Consider the following 20,514-nt stretch of genomic DNA (forward strand, 5'->3'; position numbering starts at 1 on the left):
ATTTATTCCACAAGTTCAAAAGCAACTTATTTTGTTATTACACACGTTTAAAACGCTTAAAAAATCTCAATTTACTTCAAATTAGTAAGAAAGTTTAATAAAAAGTTATCTAAGGGTAGAATGTCCAGTCTACAAATAGCTTAAAACAAAAAACCAACTAAAAAGTTCGTCCAAAAGAGTTTTACAAAAATTAAGAAGTTAAAAAAATAAGCTTCTGTTTATATAAATGACAAGCAATTAAAAAATAATTATTATTTTTTTGCAAACAAAGCAACAGTTGGTTAGCTTATTATTAAAAACAAACATCGTTACCAAAATATAAAATCGTATTATAAATATTAAAAGATATATTTACCATAAGTTTTTCAAACTAGTAAGGAAGTTTAACAAAAAGTTTCTATTTGTATAACTCACTGCAACTGGTATACTGTCAAAATTCACCCGCGTTCAAAATCCGACCAATTTTTTATTTTATTTCCATTGTTTATAAATTTATTATATATATTTTTTGAATTTTTTTATTTTTTATTTATTTATTGTTCACTATCACTGTTACCCCTAACCCTTACCCTCGATCGGTAAGCGGTTCTCGAATTTGACTGGAAGGATTTTGATTGGGTGGATTTTGATCGCGGGCGAATTTTGAACGTGTCCAAACCTAACATAGTGCAATTAAGAACTTATTATAAATATAAACAATGTAAATCAACTCACTGCCAAATATTCTGTCTACAAATAAAATAAAACAAAAACCAACTAAAAAATCTGCTCACAGAATTATATTAAAATTAAGGAAGTTAAAAATTTATATATCTGTTTATATAAATGACAATCAGTTTTCTTAAAAATGCAAACTTTTTGTAAATTAATTATCAGTAGTTTAACTTATTTTTTTCAAACAAATATTATTATCAAATATAAAACTAACTTCCAAATTCGTTCATCAGGACGGGAGGGGATATCTCGGGTGTTCTTCGCTGGCAGCATTTCAGGTGGACGATGTAGGCTATCAGGAGGAAGACCTTCACCCCCAACCCGATCACCAGTGGTTTCAGGACGGAACACACGTCTCCCATTGGTTGATGCGGATCGACGTAGTGTCCCATTGGCCGCCTGGTGAAAATAAAATCCCCTTCGCCGCTACAAAATTTACTGGCAATGTCAGTGCAGTTTTTGCTGAGGAGCAATTGGGTGCAGTTTACATAAATGTCCATTTTTAATTTTCTTTTGACTTTTAAAAAAATTATCTGTAACAATCAGTATTAAGAGGTTTATCATTGGTGAAAATATTAAACTAAGAAATTGAAAACGTAAAAAACATCTACTTTTTAATTGGCGATAAGAAAATTGTAATTTAGATGTTTTACATGGCTTAAAATCTTTAGAATAACAAAGGTACTCTTACAGTGTTAGAAAAAAATCTTAATTAAAGTTAAGTTTATAAAACAAAGCAGTTATATCTTAAGTTAAAGTATTTAAGAATAAAACTTTTAAAATATTGATAATTCTCATAAACAAAAACTATAAGTTTAGTAGCTGGGTCTCTAATTTATCAATAACAACTTGTTTTAATATACTAACGACGGTTACTGAAATATTTAAAACACGTTCACACTAAAAAGTGAGAACGTTTACCACAATAGTTATAGGATCTATTCTGAAGAAAATATCTTGGTCGTAAGGGATATTAAGTAAACACTTTATTTGTAGAAAAAAATATTTCTGTAATTTACAACAAGTAATCAACTAATATAAGACGTACTATCTAATAATACTTAACAAAATGAGAAACTGTAGAATAGACATTTAACTTTTTTTTGTTTACATTGACACTATTAATCGCAATAAATTAGTTTGTATCCTTACATATACACAGGTAAGCACTTTAGACTTTTGAAATTTACTATCGCCATGTAATACAAAATAGTATACTTTAGTATATTTTTCTTTAAGAAATTTTGCAACCTATTTTCTAATCGAAATAAACAGTATCATTAAGTACATAAAAAAAGTATTGATATACAACAAAAACTTATAAGTATACACAGATAAAAATCATTAACATTATTTAGATTAAAAATAACCTTATAAAAACGCTATTTACGAAATATTCTTCTACTAATTTGTACAATTAAACTGAAACATAGTTTATTGTATCACACATTATCAAACAACAACTATCTAACTTTATGCTAGAAGACTTTATTAAGCTTTAATTTGTATTTTATATTATCAAATATTTAAAGTCCAAAGTCTAAAAGTGTAGATATCTGCAATTTGTGTATAAATTGCAATTATTTATTATAAAAGTTTAAATGAAGATGTGCGAATTAAATATTTTATTTACAACCAGGTTTCGGTGACATAAAAGTTGAAACCTTTTCAAGTTGAATAAAATAGTAAACATTTTTTACTTGAAAAGGTCGCAATTTTTTTGTCACTAAAGCCTGGTTGTAAATATAATATTTAGTTTCTCTATCTTTATATAAATAAGCTCTTTACAATTTCAATATTTTTTTTAGTTAAGACAAATAACTGTATACATATTTAATAAGATTAAACAAAAGTTTACTATTAATGTATTAAACTTAAAAAAAAATCGAAACACATTTTATCTTATCGAACAGTTTTTATGCCATCACATAGTTTATGTGTAAGTTATATAATAACTTCGCTGTAAATTTTTTTTATTTGACTCTTTTGTATTGTTTAAATTCGATTATCTAACTATGTATGCAAATGAAAGCATACGAATTATTGTTAATAACTTTATAACTAAAGAATACGTTCTTCTGCATAACAAATATAAAAAAAAATAGATCATAATCTTTCAAAACCAATATTCAAAGAAATTTTACAATTATTTATGTAATATTAAAATTTATTACTCGAAGTTAAAACTAGATAAGTTTCTCAAATTTTATTAATCTTTAATTTAATTTTTCTTTATCTTCTAGTCTTCAATCACTAATTTTATTACTTAACTAACTAAATGAGAACAAAGTTTTTAAGTAATGCCTATAAGATAAGTCTATAGTCAAAAATTACTTTTAACTTTGAAAGAAATAAAATTGTTTATAAAAGTAGAACATTAATGCAAAAGATAGTTAAAATGTCTTAAACAACTTTTTAAGTAGTATTATACTTTAATATTATAAATAAACAAATTACCTAAAACAAGCGCTCAGCAATATAAGCATAAATAAATGTAAAAACAGCAAGATTATAAATCATAAATGTCTTCTACAATTCTTATTCGATTTACAGTAAAATACTACTTTAATAAGTCTCTAGTATTAAAGCAGTAGTTTAAATTTTATTTTGCTATAAAAAAAAACAGGGTTTATAGAGAATAAGCAACATTTTTTTATAATTTAAGACTTTGGCATTAGTTTACATTAATTAATTTAAAGTTGTACTGAAAATTATTAATAGAAATTTATTGCTTAATCAAGCAAAAAAACATACTTTAAATAATTTAAAATATTAAATAACTGTTTAAAATATCACTATTTATCAATTAAAACTACAGTTTAAGTGTTTCATTTAATACTTACTTCATTTAAGTCTTTTAGTTTGTTGCTTAAATTTATAATCTTTGTTTACTAAAAGAACTTATTTATAAAGTTTTTATGTAAATTTTACAAAAGAAGTGTAAAATTTTATTTCTATTATAATATTCTAAAGCAAATTTGTTCGTGTTTAGCTTTTAAAACAGTCATAATACTAACGACTTATAATTTAAGTATTTTATTGAGCTAAAGTTTTTATTTATTTTAAAGTAATGTTTTTGTAAAAATTATAAAAATCAATAACAAATTAAAACACTATTAAAAAAAATAAATATGCTTCCAACGTTTTTTAAAAGTTATAGTACAACTTATATACCTTATTAGAAAAAAGTTTAAAACAGCTACTAAGTATAAAAGCTTTAAAGCATTAGAACTACTTATGTCTTTTTAATAAACTCAAAAACTAGTTTAAAATAAAAATTAGCTCAAAAACTAATTATAATAACTAAAACCTACTAACCTAATAATAATAAGAACAAAAACTGCTCATTAATTTTCTAAGTAAGTTAAGAACACAAGTTGTTTAAACCAAAATACTTTACAAATAAACATTTATCCAAAGATTTTGTTCTTCTGTTAACTTGTAAGTTGTACATTTGTTAAAGTAATTTGTGTTTCTACATTGCAAACCATATTGATAGCATTACGCTAATTTAGGTTTACTGTTTTTTTAACGTAAGATATTTAAAGAACCTAGTTCTTAAACAAAAATACTTATGTTGTAGTGAATATTTTACATAATTAGTACTAAAACTACGTTTAAAAGTAGATATTTGTTGTTGTTGTTTAGTAATTTGTTCCTTTAAAATACTTTTAATTTTGAACTGAAAATTTTAGTTTTAAAACTGAAACCATTTGTTAATTGTGTAAAACTAATAATTGCTTTAAACTTTAATCATTTAAGATCTCCGCCTTTTTTTAAACCACTAATCAGGCGAATCAGTATAAATTACTTTTTTATTAAAAGTTTTGGGTTAGTTCGCATTAAATTATAAACAAACATGAAACAAAACTAATTTATTCTATGGTTAACCATAAATACGTAAATCTGGTATTTAAAAAGTTGTGCAAAATACAGTATTATTTATTGTTTTTCATCTTTTTCTTAGTAAAAGTATTGTAACAAATTCTCAAATGAAAAATATATAAACGTAAGTACTTTTTAAAGTTTAGTTTACTTCTAAGTTGTCTACCATAAAAGCTAACGAATTTTCTAAAAAAAGATTAAACATCAAGTAAAATTTTACTTATTCTTCCTTATTTTTAAATCGTTTTTAAGTTCAGCCTAACAACAAATAAAACTATTACTTTTTTAATTTGTTTCTAAACTAAACAAAACCTTACAAACTAATACAAAACTCTACTATAGTTTAAATAATTTGATTGTACATCTAAAGTTTTTATTAGCACATTAGTCGAAAATTATACCTTTGTTTAGAATATGCTTCAACTCTATTAATTTAAAATAAACTATTTTTATTTCTATTTCTAGTTGTTTAGCCAACTTAAAGTTTTTAATCGAGTCTTTTTGCTGTAAAAAAAAAACTTGTACGTTTTATTGTTTAATAAAAAGTTTTAAAACATATTAAAAGAGAATGATATTATTCAATTCAAATATTTTTTAATTTTAGTTTGACTACTTAAGTTCTGATGAATATAAAGGAAAATATTTATATTGACGAATTTTATTTTAGTCATGATAAGCTTTTATACATATTTTTTGCAATGTTTTTATTTGTTCTTTGTACTTTAAAGCTATTTAAACGTATTTTATAAATGTAATTGTTAAGTATAAAAAATTTACTTAAATAGAAAAAAACTTGTCAACATTTTCTAAAAATATTCATATCTGTAAAAAAACTTATTAACATTAAAGTTATAGTGCCATTGTAGACTGAATAGTATATAACCAATTTTTAAATAAACTATGTAACATAAAACTACTTTAAAAGCAGTAATTACGTACTTGGAATAATAAAAAGTAAAAAAATATACTAGTTTTTGTCTTATAAGTAAATTGTTTCGTTTGTCCATTACATTTTTTAAAATTAAACTAAAAGAAGTCATTATTAGTTGTTTAGACTGATGAGAAAAAAATTCAGGAAACAGTTACTCATTTCGTTCAAGTCTATGTTTAAAAATTGTTAAATGCTTAAGTGGTTGTGCTTGATTTTACTTGTAGCATTTATTTTTGTACTTAGAAAGAATAGTTTTGTTGAGGAACAATGAAATTTATACATAACGTTAAAGAAATACTTCTAAATTAAACTAATTTATTTGCAATTTGTTTAAAGCTACTTTGCGTTGTCATTGAAATACAATTGCGAAAATATTAAAAAATAAATCTTGTGAACAGGGTAAACGCTTTTGTTAATTACAGTTTTTGTTTGAAATATTTTAACTTTAGTGGTATACAAAACTGTCTAAATGTTTTTTTTTGTGAAGCCTTTATATATTTTAATCCAACGAAGTTTATATTACTACCTTATCAACTAAAACTGTATTCATCGTAAATTGTATTTAAGTTAATGATATTTCATTATAAAAAATAATTGTATTTGAAGCCATTATACCGCTAACAAAGCCTCAGATGGCACGTTTTAGCAATGGTATTTTTCTTTCCTGTTTTTTAAAATCTTTTCAGAAAACTTAAGTTGACAAAGTAGAATTGAGCTGTTAATCTTTCAAGATTTCTTTTGTTTCACCTGTTAAAATAAAAGTAGCAAAAACAAATTTTTCTTAAACTATAAGCAATTTTATTCAAGTTGTCCTGTTACATGTGAAGCCGGTATAAAATCAGTATAATTGCGTTGAAATCACAGCATAAAATTACAAAAAACAATACAATAGATTTTTACCGCGACGAACAATTTAAATGTGAATGTTTATAATTTAATTCTGAAAACTCTAAAATAAATTCTTTAATCAGCATTTTTTTTTGTATGATTAAAAGATAAAAAAGCTAGCTAATTAATTATCTTTGGTCAGAGATATATAAAAAGCTTTTTAACTTCTAAGGCTACTCCGTGAAGCAAATTAGAAAAGATAAACAAATGTTTTCGCCGAAACAATTTCAAGCACAATTAAAGTTTGTTTACATTTGTGTAATCATATAATTTATTTAAAATTTAGCGTGCTATAAAAAGTTTTAGAAAGGATAGTTTGTAGTTAAAAAGAACTGATTTATAAACCGTAATTGTAAGTTTTAAGGGTTTTATGTTTTTAATAACAATAGATATAGTATGAAAATTAAAAAACTAAAATGTGTGAGTTTCAAAGAAATTGTTTTTAATATGTTAATCTCTAATATGTTAATCTTTACCAAGAATCTTAAACTATATTTTGTAAACAAAATAATTTAGCTAAAAACTTAATTTACTAATTTTACGCAGGGCAATAGGAAAATAGAAAACAGTTTGTTATTCTAGTAATAATCAAACAAAAGGTTTAAAACTCTTGAGAAAACTTCTGAGAAAAAATTGGCGGGATAATTAAAAACAAAATAAATAATTCTAGGTGCAAGCAAAAGTGTGAAATTGATTAATTCGACGTCAAATTCGAAAGTTTGGTTCTCATGCGAGAGGTTATTAAAATAATCAAACTTTTATTAAAATAATCAAAATTGACGAATAGTGGTTTCGTACTTGACACATTGATTTTTAAAACTTTTCGATCAAAGACGCATTTTGCTTTTAATTTGCTCTTGTTTTCTTGCATCATTTTTCTTTGTACTAGAGTTTTTTTATGAAAAAATGAGAATTATTTAGATACTTTAGTATCGAGTTTTATGGAAGGTTTATCAATGTTTCAAAATTAGTTTGATTATAAAGTAACATTTTATTAATTTATAAAAATGAAAAATCCTAAAACAGTTAAAATAATATCCGATAGTCTAAATACTTTTTTTCCATATTGTTGTTTTCTTTTACTTATTTCTTGAAAACTAATTCATGAACTTTACTTAGATATAAAACAAATTTAAAAGTGTTTTTTAACTTAATCAATTAACTTTTTATTTATTGCTGACTGCATATAATCAATAGTTTTTGCTCATTTAAGCGAAAATTTCTAAAAAGTCAGGGCAACATCTTAGAAATATTGAAACTAACTATCAAGTTATCATTTTGAAACTTCACACTAAATTGCAATAACAATTTTTAAAGTTTATACCAGATTTTTCAAACAAGTTTTTGTTTATGTTTGTTGCGAAACTTGTAGTTTACGTTTTACACTGAACGCGTTAGCTTAAAAAATACAGATATCTTATAATTGTTGACACATTTTTTCAATTATAAAGGCTCAGTTTTTACTAGTAAAGCCTTATACAAATTGATACTAATTGTTAACAGGAAGTTTATGAAAAATATCTATTATAAAAGCATTATATGTGCTTGTAACTAACAAATAATGAAAAACATCAAAATAGCATTTTTTCATGTTCAATATACGTCGAAGAATTATTTTTTAATACTTAGTTTTACGATCTGATACATAACTAACTTGAAAAAAATGAATGTTTCATGTTTAACTGAATATAAAATACTTTTTTCAGATGTTAAAAGATAAAACAAATACTATTTCATAATTAGTGGTTTAAACACACCTAAGTTACAATTAAATTTACATTTAATCAATTCACTAATTAAATAGTGAAAAAAAATTGTTCAAAATTTTTGCCGTTTTCATGATTTAAAGTTAAGTTTTAGTCAGATTCAACATCTGAAATAACTTAGAAAAATTGCATGTTTAGTAAATGCAAGTTAAAAAAAATGCAAAAAAAAGTTATTATGGTTTAAAATAATTTAGTTTTTTGTTTTAGTAATATTTCAATTTCATTTCAATTTACTCAGAAGTCATATATAATTAAACAAAAATGTTAACATTTATTAGTAGGTTATATTGTAGTTTATATTTATGTTAATTATAAAAGGCTCATTTTTTAAACAACATCAAAAAGCCTAAATATTTATTAAGACTGTATTTAAAAAAAAAAAAACTTAATAGTCTACTTGTTTATTGTTTTATTTTACTAAATTTTTAATAAAATTTATGTTGTATAATCAGCATAATATTTAAAACCAATTCGTTTTTTTTTTCAATAATCACAGAACACTAAAATTTTGATAACGTTCATAATTAAAAAAATTAATAATAATTTAACTAAAAATTGTATTATTCTGACGATAATACTATCTGGTACATCTGTTTGGTATTTGGTTAAAATATTTTTTTAACCCACACAAAAAAAAATGTTTTGTAAAATACAAACTCGGATTTTAACAAATTTAAAATTAATATAAAACGCAAAAACTGTTGACTACAAATAGTCTTTTTCAGTTAAAGTTATATAATTTAGAAAAGAATATTATCAATTAATTCAAGTATTTTTATTAAAAAATATTTTGCTTAGATGTATTATATCTCAGGTATGTAAACAAAAATTTGTAATTTAAATTACTTAATGAAACAAATCGTTTATTTTAAAAATTTTCATTTCATTAACTTTATATTTAAGCAACTTTAGTAACTGTTTAAAGTTTTGTTAAAGGAAAAATTCAAGAATTCATTATATAAATATATCTAGTGGTTTTAATTAACTTTTTTTTAGCCTTTTAAACCCACAAATTAATTTTTTATACGTCATTCTAAAACCTTTAAACTTAAATCATTTAATAGCTATTTTATAAAACGATAAATCAAAGGTTTTTTTATTAGAAAAAACTTAAAACAATTTCAATATTGTCACAAATTACGTTTTTACGTAGAGAGTATATTGAATTACATGTTTTAGATAACTAAATAGAGACAGTTTGTTACATTTTTTCAGTCTCTCAAATAAATTTATACTTATTGAATGGCGTTTACGAATCTAATTCATAGCACATTAGCTTAATTTACAATGAAGCATTATTTACATATATATGTATATATATATACATACATACATACATATAACTCTAGATTTAGTATATTTAGTTATATACTCTTTTTTAACTTAAATTTTAAAAGCAAGGTGCAAAGGTTTGGCAAAAAGCTTATTTTTAGTTTTTATTACAGATTTCATATTGCGGTTAATTACTAAGTTTTAGTAAAACAAAATCGTAACTAAAAATTTAAAGTGAATAGACTTTTTTTGAAGTTTTTGTTTCTCGAAAAGTTAAATGATAGCTGCAACTAAAGCGAATTTTACAGTTATGAGCGCAGTTAAAAGTAAGAAAATACTTGAAAAACAAATTAGTATGATAGTTAAGTAAAATTGAACTTTTTTGAAATAGTCCTTTCGAAAAATGTTTTTTGTTTAACTAAAAGTTTTAAAACGATTGCAAATAAATAATAATAAATTCACAGTTAGAAGCAAAAACTAAATTTTAAAATCACAAATTACTTTCTAATCTTAGTTAATAAACTAGCGTAACAGTTAAGTATATTGAAACTTTCAGAAATAAGTTGACTGTTATCAAGTAGCATTATGTCTGCTACTATGACATGTTTAAGTGATGAGTTTACAGCAAACATAAGCATTTGTATCAAATTATTTTTTGATTCAACAAAAATAAACTTTTGTATGAATAAAATTGTTATTCAATTAAGTGAGAGTCTCAGTCGTAATTCACATTTAAATTGTTATTTAGTTGACGAAAGTTTCAGCTGTTTGTGAGTCGTACTTCACAGGTGTTTTACGATTATTTGTTGACAACCAAGTTAAATCATTTTACACACTACTTTTGTTAACTTGTCTGGTTGGGAGCATTCGTCTTTTGATTATTAACTTTAAAATATTAGTTTTAAAAGCCAAGTATTTTTTTTAGTTTAGAGTGAGCCCAGTTTGAGTTTTTAATAAATTATGTGTATTAGTACAAAACATATAGTCTTAATAAAATTAGTTTAAGCATAAATTTCGAAAAGAATAAAAATTGTTGTCTATAACCGTTTGTTCTAAGCTTGTTTATAGTAATTTTTAACGAGTAATAATTTAATTAAGCAATTTATCGTTTAATGTAACAATATATTTAAAAAACATTATGTTTTTTAAGTTTAATATTTTTAAGAAAGTAGTAAATTAAACACACAAGTTTTTGTTTTATTTAATGAAGCTTAAGGGATTTTTAATAATACATTTTTTTTAGTTCTGATTAATAGATATGGTACATTTAAATAGCGATTCACAAACATTGGACACCTTTCTGGTTGACGAAAAAGTAGAAAAAGTCCATAACAGTTTAAAAAATAAAAGCAAAACCGATAACAGAAAATTGAAGACTTGTGTTTTATTCGTGAGCTATATTTCATTGGTTAGCTTTAGACTTACAGTGTATTTTAATTAATTGTGAAAATTAACAATTAGATTTAGTTTAAGAAACTTTTTAAACATTAAAAACTAGTATGGAAAAAAAACATCAAAGACGTTTTTATCGTTTTAAAATCTACCACAGAAATCTTCTATTTAGTTTTACATGTTTCAAATACAAATAAACATATAACTTATTAAATCTAAAACTGCTGGTATTAATTTAAAAAAGATTAGGTTTTCAAAAATTTTTTTAAGTTTTTAAAGCACATCGTAGTTTTTAGCTCTAAAAGTAAAATTAAAACCATTTAGGTAAATTAAAGTGTCGAATTAAACAGATGTAATCTTTATAATAGGCCGCGTCAAATATATTTTATTTTTTCAATACAATGAACTCTTTTGTACTTGTTTATTCCAAACTAAATTGTTTTTTGTAAAAACTTAGTTCAACTTTTTTTCTAAGACTTTGAGATACAATAACTAAAATTGTTTTTTATAACAATTTCAAAACCAAAAAACCTGCAATAAACGGTTTTAAACAAGTTTTTTTTGTATTATAATACAAGTACTAATATACATACATAAAGTTTAAATTTTTTTTCTATAAATTTAATCTATAAAAATAATCAAAAAGTTCTCTTGGTCTATTTTTTATCTAAGAAGAGTACAAATGATTAATTTATAATCACGCTAAATCACACAATCGGCTTATTTAAAAATTAAACGAGATTTGTTATATACAGGGGTTGGATTTATCAGTTTTAGGTATTGTGCTTCCAACATTGTCTAATAATATTTCCACATCTATTAGTTCTACATCAATTGTTCTTGTTGTAAGAGGAGTCGGGTATTTGTGTGGTTCAGCAATTAGTGGGCTATTAGATCGGTAAGCTTTGATAAGTTATGTTGTTAATCAGTCGTTTTCTACAGACTTTTACACTAGTTATTTAAAACTTTGTTTAATAAAAAGAAGCTTTCAAAATTGGTTTATATAAGCTAAAGTTAACAAAAAACATACTTTATTAACTTAAATTCTAAACTTTTGAAACTTTTCAATGTATGTAAAAATGAACACTTTTAACATTTTTCACTATTTCTTTTATAAACCTTATTATACTTTTAGGCTACTTGTTTTTTTTTGTCAACTTTAACTTTAGTTTTTCTATTAACAGAAAAGTTCAAGATAGAAACATTTTATTTTGGTCTTTGCTAATAAAGTTTTTCGGTCTAACGTTTATTCCAGTTTCAAGTTTGGGACTTCCCTTTTTGTTTGTATCAACGACAGTAAATGCAATCGGAATGGGAATGTTAGAAACTAGTGAGTTTGTTTTATTAACAAAATTGTTACTCATTTGAAACTAGGAAACATATTTTACCAATATTTGCTATTGAAAATTTTATTTGGTCGAATACCTTTTTGTAGATGTTTTCGTTTGTAAAGTTTATAAGTGAATATTATTTAACTTATCAAAAACAACAAATTATTTAGTTGGTCATTGAATTTTGACAGTTTCTGTAAGTACAGTTTCTGAAAAACTTAATTAAAACCACCATCACTTTTATAATTTAGTAAAACAGACAATTTTCTATATATCCATTAAAAGACTAAAATTACATAATACTTATTATAGTGCTACGAAATTATTTTGGATACACGAAAGTACTTAAGATCGCATTACGTATAGATTAGTATTTCGATATATTAAAAACCAAAATTTAGGCAGGAAAAAAATTTAGTATTCATTACTTATCTATTAGTATCACACCTAACTTCCTAACTAACAATCTCAATTATTTAAATGTTTTTGATCTTTAAATGTTTGACGCACCTTACAAGCTGTAACAGCGAAACTTGTACAACTAATAATCACTGGCTGAGTATTGTTTTAAGTTTTAGTAGCCACAAAAAAGTTTTTCAAGTAGTTAGAAATATTATTACAAAAAAAAGATAAAAATTAAATAAAAACAATTTATACAGTAATCTTCCTTTATTCTACCAACATATGTTTCTGTGTGTCAACGAATCAACACACTTCAACTGGGTTGTTAATGGGAAAGATAACTCATTCATATAATTTGTTTTTATTTATATTCCAGTGAAGTTACTTCACTAGGATCTTTTGTTAGCAAACAATTAAAACTATAATTTGAACAGTTAAAAATTAAATACTGGTATGCAAATAAAAAACAATCATAATTTTAATACCAAATTGCTTAGAAATACAAGCTTAGCTATAATTTATTATTTATAACAAGACATGTAAAAACGAGTATTTTAAACAAAGTTAGCAATTTTTTTCGTTATTTGTTTTAAATTTTTTTGGAACAAAATTAGTTTAACTTACATTAAAACTTTTTTGGTTGGAACTTAAAATTAGTTTATTAAGTATAAACACTTTGAAATACTTCATACCAAAAAAACTTGTAAACATGTTTAAAAGTTATAACTTTACTCATTTGACTCTTTTTGATATAATAAACAATTTTATGGTATAGAGAAACACGTTCTGCTTATATTGAAGTGTATTTGTCACCTACTTGTTTTGTTTTTGTTTACGACAAGTTTAGAAAATATTGTCTTAAAAAAATTTCAAACTACAATTCGCCTTTGTAGATAAACAATAAAAGTTTCACTAATTAGTCATTAATAATGACAATGAACTTTTTTATTAAGTTTTACCTTCTAAGATTTAATACTGAATTAATGTGATTAGTTACCAATAAAAGTTTTCTCTAAAATATGGTTTTATATTTTATTTTTATTTATTACAGGGAACATATGAATAAAAAATTCAAAGCTCATTTTATACTTATTAAATCCTTTTTGAATGTAAAAACTTTATACTTGAAGTAAAATAAATAACTCAAAACAACTAAGTTACAAAAGTGTTAACGAAATTTGCAAGCAACCTTTACAGTACTTACCATATAAAGTTCTTAAATAATTATTAAACATTAAACTACATCCGTGGATTATGATTCGATAACCGAAAGGTTTTCGTAAATTAGATCAAAAAAATATTTTTTTTTATCTTTTTTTATTTCGGCTTTTAATTAACTATATCAAATACTTAAGATGTAACAAAAACTTTATTTACATAGTTAGTTTCATTTTTTTGTATATTATTCTATATTTTGTTTGTTTACATTTTAAACTTGCCGTTTTATGTGATTTTAAGTTTTAAAAGTGTGGATCAGACACCTTTGTAAGAACTTAAAATTCTTATTAAGTTAGAATGTTTGTTTTATTAGTAAAAAATTTAAACTTTACTTTTAATATTTCTTGTGTTTGTTTTTTAGTAAATATACAACTTGAAAAGGTAAAAAAAAAATGCGTTTATATGCACACTTATTACCTTTTAGTCTGACAGCATATAAATTTTGTTTGTTTACATTTAACAAACAATATTTTTATTTCATAGTTGGAAATGTTTACTGTTTACGATTATGGGGCAGCAAAGTAGACCCATATTTGCAACTTTTGCATTTTGGATTTTGTATCGGAGCTGTGTTGTCTCCAATTATTGCTGAACCGTTTATTGATGAAACTAATATGACTTGTAGTTACAATTTTACTGCACCCAATATCTCAGGTATGCTTATATTTGATTTTCTTAACTACATTCATATAACTGTCTCAACTATTTTCTCGTCAAGGTAGCACCATAACAAGCTTTAGCTTTTAATTAAAGATACTTTTGACTTTAGTCCGTGTATATGCCAAGTTTGTAACTATTTTTTAAGTTGATTTATTGTTGTTTTTGTTCATAATCTGTTTTTATGGATGTAAAATTTTTAAAGAAAGCTGTTTTACTTTTTAAATATTTGACTTTAAATAAAGTATGAAAAACAGTTGAACTTTATTTTGTTTTTGCTGCCCTTAAAGTTTTTATATACAAGTATAACTTATTTGCAGTAAACTATTCAGTCAACCTGTTTTTTCTTTGTTTAAAAAATATTTTTAAGAAGTTTTATAGTTTTTATATCGTTTATTACCAACAAACTTACCTTAATTAAAGTTTACTTTACTAAATTAGTCTATAAAATTTTATTAACCCACATCAAGTTATTTTGAGGTTAAAAGCAATAAAACTTTTATTTATATATAAATATTGTAAACTTAATTAGTGTATCTTAAACATTTTGTATCTAAAATTTTAGTGATTACCTTTAGTACTACTTAGTTTTAATTTTGTATTGCGTTCATTTAAAAATCAAGTTTATAAGCAAAACTTTTGTATACTGCATAAAACTAGTTTCAATTTGATTAATTTTAGTTTTTTTGTTTTGTTTTTATAAATAAATAGCAATTGATATTAATAAAAACTAGGCTATAATGAAAATATAGCAAAAAAAAGTATAACAATCAAAGAAACATAATATAAACTTTGTTTTTAAATAATTTTTAAATTGTTTTTTTGAATCTTCTGTGTATAACGGCAAAAAAATTTCTAGGTTCTTAAAGTTCTATTATTTAGTAACATTTTTGTACATACTTTGTTGGAAAATCATGATAATGTCCTTAAAAAATACATAAACGAAATAACGCTAAAAAAAGTTTGAATTAATATTCTTGAGTTTTTATTTAAAGTAGCCAAAGTCTTATAAGAAAACATGTTATTTTGATAAACTTTTCACTACAAATGTCATTCACAGAATTAGAATTATCAACAAATTCATTTTTGTGCCAAATTAAAAAGATTGGAAACACAAACATACCGATGGTATCTTTTGTTTTTGTTATTTTATCTGCTTTCAACATGTTTGTGCTGTTTCTACTAATTTCAAGTTTTTGTTGTTACAAAGACAAAATTGCTAATAAAAAAGCTAAATCACCAGCAGGAAAAACACTGAAGTTTAAGAACAAACTTTTAAAGTAAGTTTTAAGATATAATTAAGCATTTTTAGTTTGAATGTACGTCAAGTATAAACTATACAATTTTTTTTTTATTCTTTGATCAATTTGTGCATTAGTTACGTATATAATAATTTTCTCGTGAAGTTTTATTCCTATAAGGCAGCGATAGCCTTAAAGTGCTAAAGTTTTAGGTTTCACGATACACTCAATTATGGTCAGACTTGAAGCTATTTTGGTATAATTGATACATTACGGATATATTTAAACCAATTATTCTTTACACCAATCGTTTTTGTATAAATATAAACTCATTTAAATTTAATTCTGATTTACAAGTTATTCGAAAATATTTAATTTAAATAATGAGTATTCTATTTTAATTTATATACAAAAGGTTAGATGTTTATTTAGAAAAAGAAATTATTCTTTATAATTAGCAATGAAAACTAATTTTTAACTTTTTTTTTATCAACAGGAAAGAATTTATAGTTTTGATGGTTTTCTTTTTCTTCATGTACAACGGGATAGAAGTGTCGTTCATCTCATTCATATACATATTCGCAACGACTGAAATGGAATACGACAAACAATTAGCAAGCAGTTTGTGTTTGATGTTCTACATAAGTGTCATCTGTGGCCAGTTCGCTTCGATATTTCTGTCGACTAAAATGTCACCCAAAAGTAAGTTGGTCACTAGTTTACGCTTATACGTCAAAAGACTGATTTAAAAAGGAGTTTCTACATTTAATTTTTGATACCCAATAGCGCCCAAGTGTTTTGAAAGTATTGGTTAGGAGAGCTATAATATTTCTTACACAAAGTCTAGTACAACCTTTGAAATACTTTAGAAATCTCATTAAGTTAAACTTTAGCAACTTGTAAAATAGGGGAAGGTCGATGTTGTAAAACAAAAACTTTTTTGTTAACTATTTCGCTGAAATGTTTTTACTAGTTTGTTTTAGTTAGTTATTAAACAAAAAAACCTTTTTTTTATTTGTCTACTTTAAGGTTTACAATATCAAAATTAATATAGAACTTAAAATATTTGCTAAACAAATTTTAAGTGTACATCTTAGCTGTGGTGCTTAGTTTTTTTAATTACTATATGGCAGCATTTACTATCTCTTACATAACAACTTTAACTTCTTGAATCTTTAAAAAATATTCAGCACTTAACATGCTTTAAAATACTCAATATAAAATCACATTTAATCAACTCAGACATAATGATAATCAACGTCACCGGTTTATTTTCATCCACAATAATGTTGGTGCTTACACCCTACTACAAATCGACCATGGACTGGATATTCTGGTTGTCCATCGGTCTTGCCGGTCTCAGTTCGACCAGTTTGTACGCTAACACGTTTTTGTGGGCTAAGAATTACATGGACTTGAACGGAATGTAAGTTGAAAGTTTATATAACTTTTTGCTAGAACTCAAAGAAAAATACGTTGTTTCGTAAACCGTTTCCAAAAGTTATGTAAAGTAATAGAATAACATTAGAATAACTAAGTTTCATTATAAAAACAAATGTAAAGATTGAAAAGCCTATACAAAAAAGTAAATAAATTAAATTTTAATCAAGAAGTAACCTTTTAATTTTAAGTACAACGAGTATATTTTTAATTCAAAAATTTGCAAAATTCATTAAAGTTGTTAGACTGAATTAAAAGATACTTGAATTACTATTTTTTTCCTACTGAGTATATAAATTGTTTAAAAGTTTCCCCATCTATATAAAGGTTTAATACGGTTATAAATTAAAAATCAGAGTTTTGTAATTGTTTTTATACTTATTGCAACTAAGAATATATGAAATTAGGTTACTCATTAGTCAATATATTCTTTATATTAACATTAAAACTAAAAAATTTATAAAACATACAAAAATATATTCAAAATTAAAACCCAAACCATGTTGTTATTACACTCAACTTTTTTTTATTAAAATAATTTATCTCAAAACAGAATAACATCTGTGTTTATAATTGGGGCCTCGTTAGGAGAAATTACATTACCAATCCCAATAACCCAGCTGATAACGGACCAGCCAGTTTCGTTCGTTTATATTCTTGGCTGTTACGTCATAATGATCGTTTTTATCGTGATCGTGCTCATCGCTATCAGCAGTCATAGTGACGTAATAACTGGAAAAGTTGATAGTGCTGACGCCAAAAACGTAAGTTTTATCTGATCTATTTCGAACTTTCTAAATGATTTTATAATGTTTTTCGTTATTAATAACAAATTATATGAACTTTTTCATAGGATAGGTTGCAAATTTATATTCCTGATAAAATTTTTATTATACGTCATCGTTCATACTTTTTAGGGTGAATGTAAAAACAATCAAGTTGTCCTGGACGACAGAAATTTAACCCAAAACTGCTAAAATATATTGAAATTGAAAACAAACACTTTCGATTTTTTTATCTTAAAATTACTGTATAAAATTTGTTTAACATGAAAATAGTTTAAGAGCAAAAAACACTTTATTTTGTTATGTTAAAAAGTCAATGTGTTTGACAGCAACTACTTTTTGTAAAAATTTAATAACAAAGTTATTTAGTTGAAAATTAAAAAATTTGTATAACTTTGTAAGTAATATATACTTAGTGATATATATGTAGTAAATATATACAAGATACTAGAACAACTATAATTTGAAAAAGTTGTTACTGTCTAATCCTTTCAATCATACAGCAAGCTTTATAAGTAAAAGTGTCATATACAGATAAAATTTTTGTATTTGATAACCATTTTAGTAAAAGAAGCTTCCAAAAAATGTGGTTATTATAAAAGTTTGTTATTTTTTTGCTTATTCTAAAAGAGACCTTTATCTTATAAGTTTGGCTTTTACTTTTACACACCGAGACAAGATGATTTAGTAAAAATAAGTCAAAATAGAACTACACTGCTTAAACTAATTTTCAATAGCGCGTTCAACTTGATTTCAATTTTATTTTTTAGCCTTAGATCAGTGTTTTTATTTCTAAGGTTCGAGTGAACTTCATTCGTGATATGTTTTTGAAAATTAAAAAATATTTTGTTTAAATGATGACTTTTTTTTTTATAACTTTTAACTACACGCTTCTTAATTACTATTATATGTGTTAAAGCAATAGTTCGTAAAAAATGTTGTTTATTCCCAAATAATCTTTTGAAAGTTTAATTGATCAATAAAACTTTTTACGATGAATCGTTACAACATACAATCGTTTAAGTATTTTTTTGTTTATTATAAGCAAATTAAAACATTAACTATTGAGTTTATTTCTAATTTTTGAATAAATTTTACTAAAATTATTTTACACCAAAAAATTAGACATAAAATCTTACTAACACTTTCTGGTCTTTAATTGTTAGAATATAAACTTTTATCAAAACTTTATTTTATTAAAATTTACAAATTTAGTATAGATTAATTATTTAAAATATTTGTATTGTTTTAGTTTCTTCGCAAAAGAATATAAAACTGTTTATTTCAAGCTAAATACTCGAATTAAAATTAAAAATCTCTAAATATTTTAAGCTAAACAAGACATTAATAAACAAACGCACCATAATTTTCAAACGGCCAACTAAGAGTAAGTCTAACCAAAAACTAAATTGTATTAACGTCTTTGGTATTATTTTAAAAAACGATTTTATAGATGCACAAGTATAATTTTTTTTAAACCCCAATAATGTTTTAGCTTCTACAAAGATGGTTGCTAATTATAAATTAATTACATATTTTGATTAAACACTTCATTTTTTACAGTACTTGTTTGAGAATAAAAATCTGTAAAAAAAAGTAACAAAATATATTACGCTTAGACACACAAAATTTATTTTTAACATTTTTACGATATTAGTATTAAGTTTAAAGGTAAATTTGAATAGAAATACATTGTAATGAAACTATCTTTCCTATAAGAGTGATTTTTTAATATCTATTGGTACAGCAATTTATTAATCAATAGTTAGCTTTAATTCTTTTTCATTTGTCCATAAATGAGTATAAAAAAAATACAGTGTTAACTTTAGCTTCATATAAATATATAAAAACTAAAATTTAAAAGAAAGTAGTTACAAGTTTATTAGAAATCTTACATCAAATAAAAACACAGTTTGTCATAATTAGTTCAGCTTGTAAAAGATTTAATTTTCTTACAAAGTTTTGACAGCTTTACCCATAATTAAAAACAGAATGTCGTTTAAACACTTTAGAAACCATCTTAATTAAATTTATTTCAAAAACACAAAACTAAAAACAAGTTTTCATTGGCTGTAGTTTTTTTTTTAAGCGAACAAATTTGTGTCAATATTCAAAAATCATTAAAAATTTTCAAATTACTTTAGAAAATTCTATTGTCTGAAACCAATTCACAAATAACCAGTTCTAGAATTATGGAGATAATTTTCCAGTCGTTCAGAACTGTTGATTTAAATTTATTAAATGCTTAGATTAATTTTTATATGGCAAAATAAGTATTCATTTTGTAAAAACTTCACAAAATTAGACACACACATTTTTATGTAGTTAAAAAATAAATTTAAATTGTGTTATGTACTACTTTCGATAATATGTAGATTATATTGAATTGCTTATTTATTGGATATTCATTTAGCTTAATTGAACTTTACCACTTTTAAGTACTAAACATTTCACATGAATTTTTTTTATCTATCGACGCAGAAATCATATTTACATGTGAATTTAATCATTACAACCACAAACAACTTTGTTTTAAAATTCAAATATGTTACATTTTTTTACTTTGATCTTTTTAAAATATACAAACTATTT

At 23.7% G+C, this 20,514-nt stretch overlaps 1 protein-coding gene across 1 annotated transcript; it reads left to right on the forward strand.

Annotated features, from left to right (window-relative positions):
* Nucleotides 1-10,714: 10,714 nt before the first annotated feature.
* Nucleotides 10,715-18,114, forward strand: LOC145836936 (solute carrier family 60 member 1-like). The gene is made up of 9 exons (XM_082944706.1): nucleotides 10,715-10,771; nucleotides 11,604-11,746; nucleotides 12,033-12,178; nucleotides 14,283-14,453; nucleotides 15,517-15,622; nucleotides 16,194-16,399; nucleotides 16,940-17,123; nucleotides 17,691-17,901; nucleotides 18,055-18,114. The coding sequence occupies exons 1-9, from the start codon at nucleotides 10,715-10,717 to the stop codon at nucleotides 18,112-18,114; spliced, it is 1,284 nt and encodes a 427-aa protein (XP_082800832.1).
* The last annotated feature ends 2,400 nt before the right edge of the window (nucleotides 18,115-20,514 follow it).

Source organism: Thalia democratica, chromosome 5 (assembly GCF_965202585.1).
Source record: "Thalia democratica chromosome 5, ktThaDemo2.hap1.1, whole genome shotgun sequence".
Lineage (NCBI taxonomy): Eukaryota > Metazoa > Chordata > Thaliacea > Salpida > Salpidae > Thalia > Thalia democratica.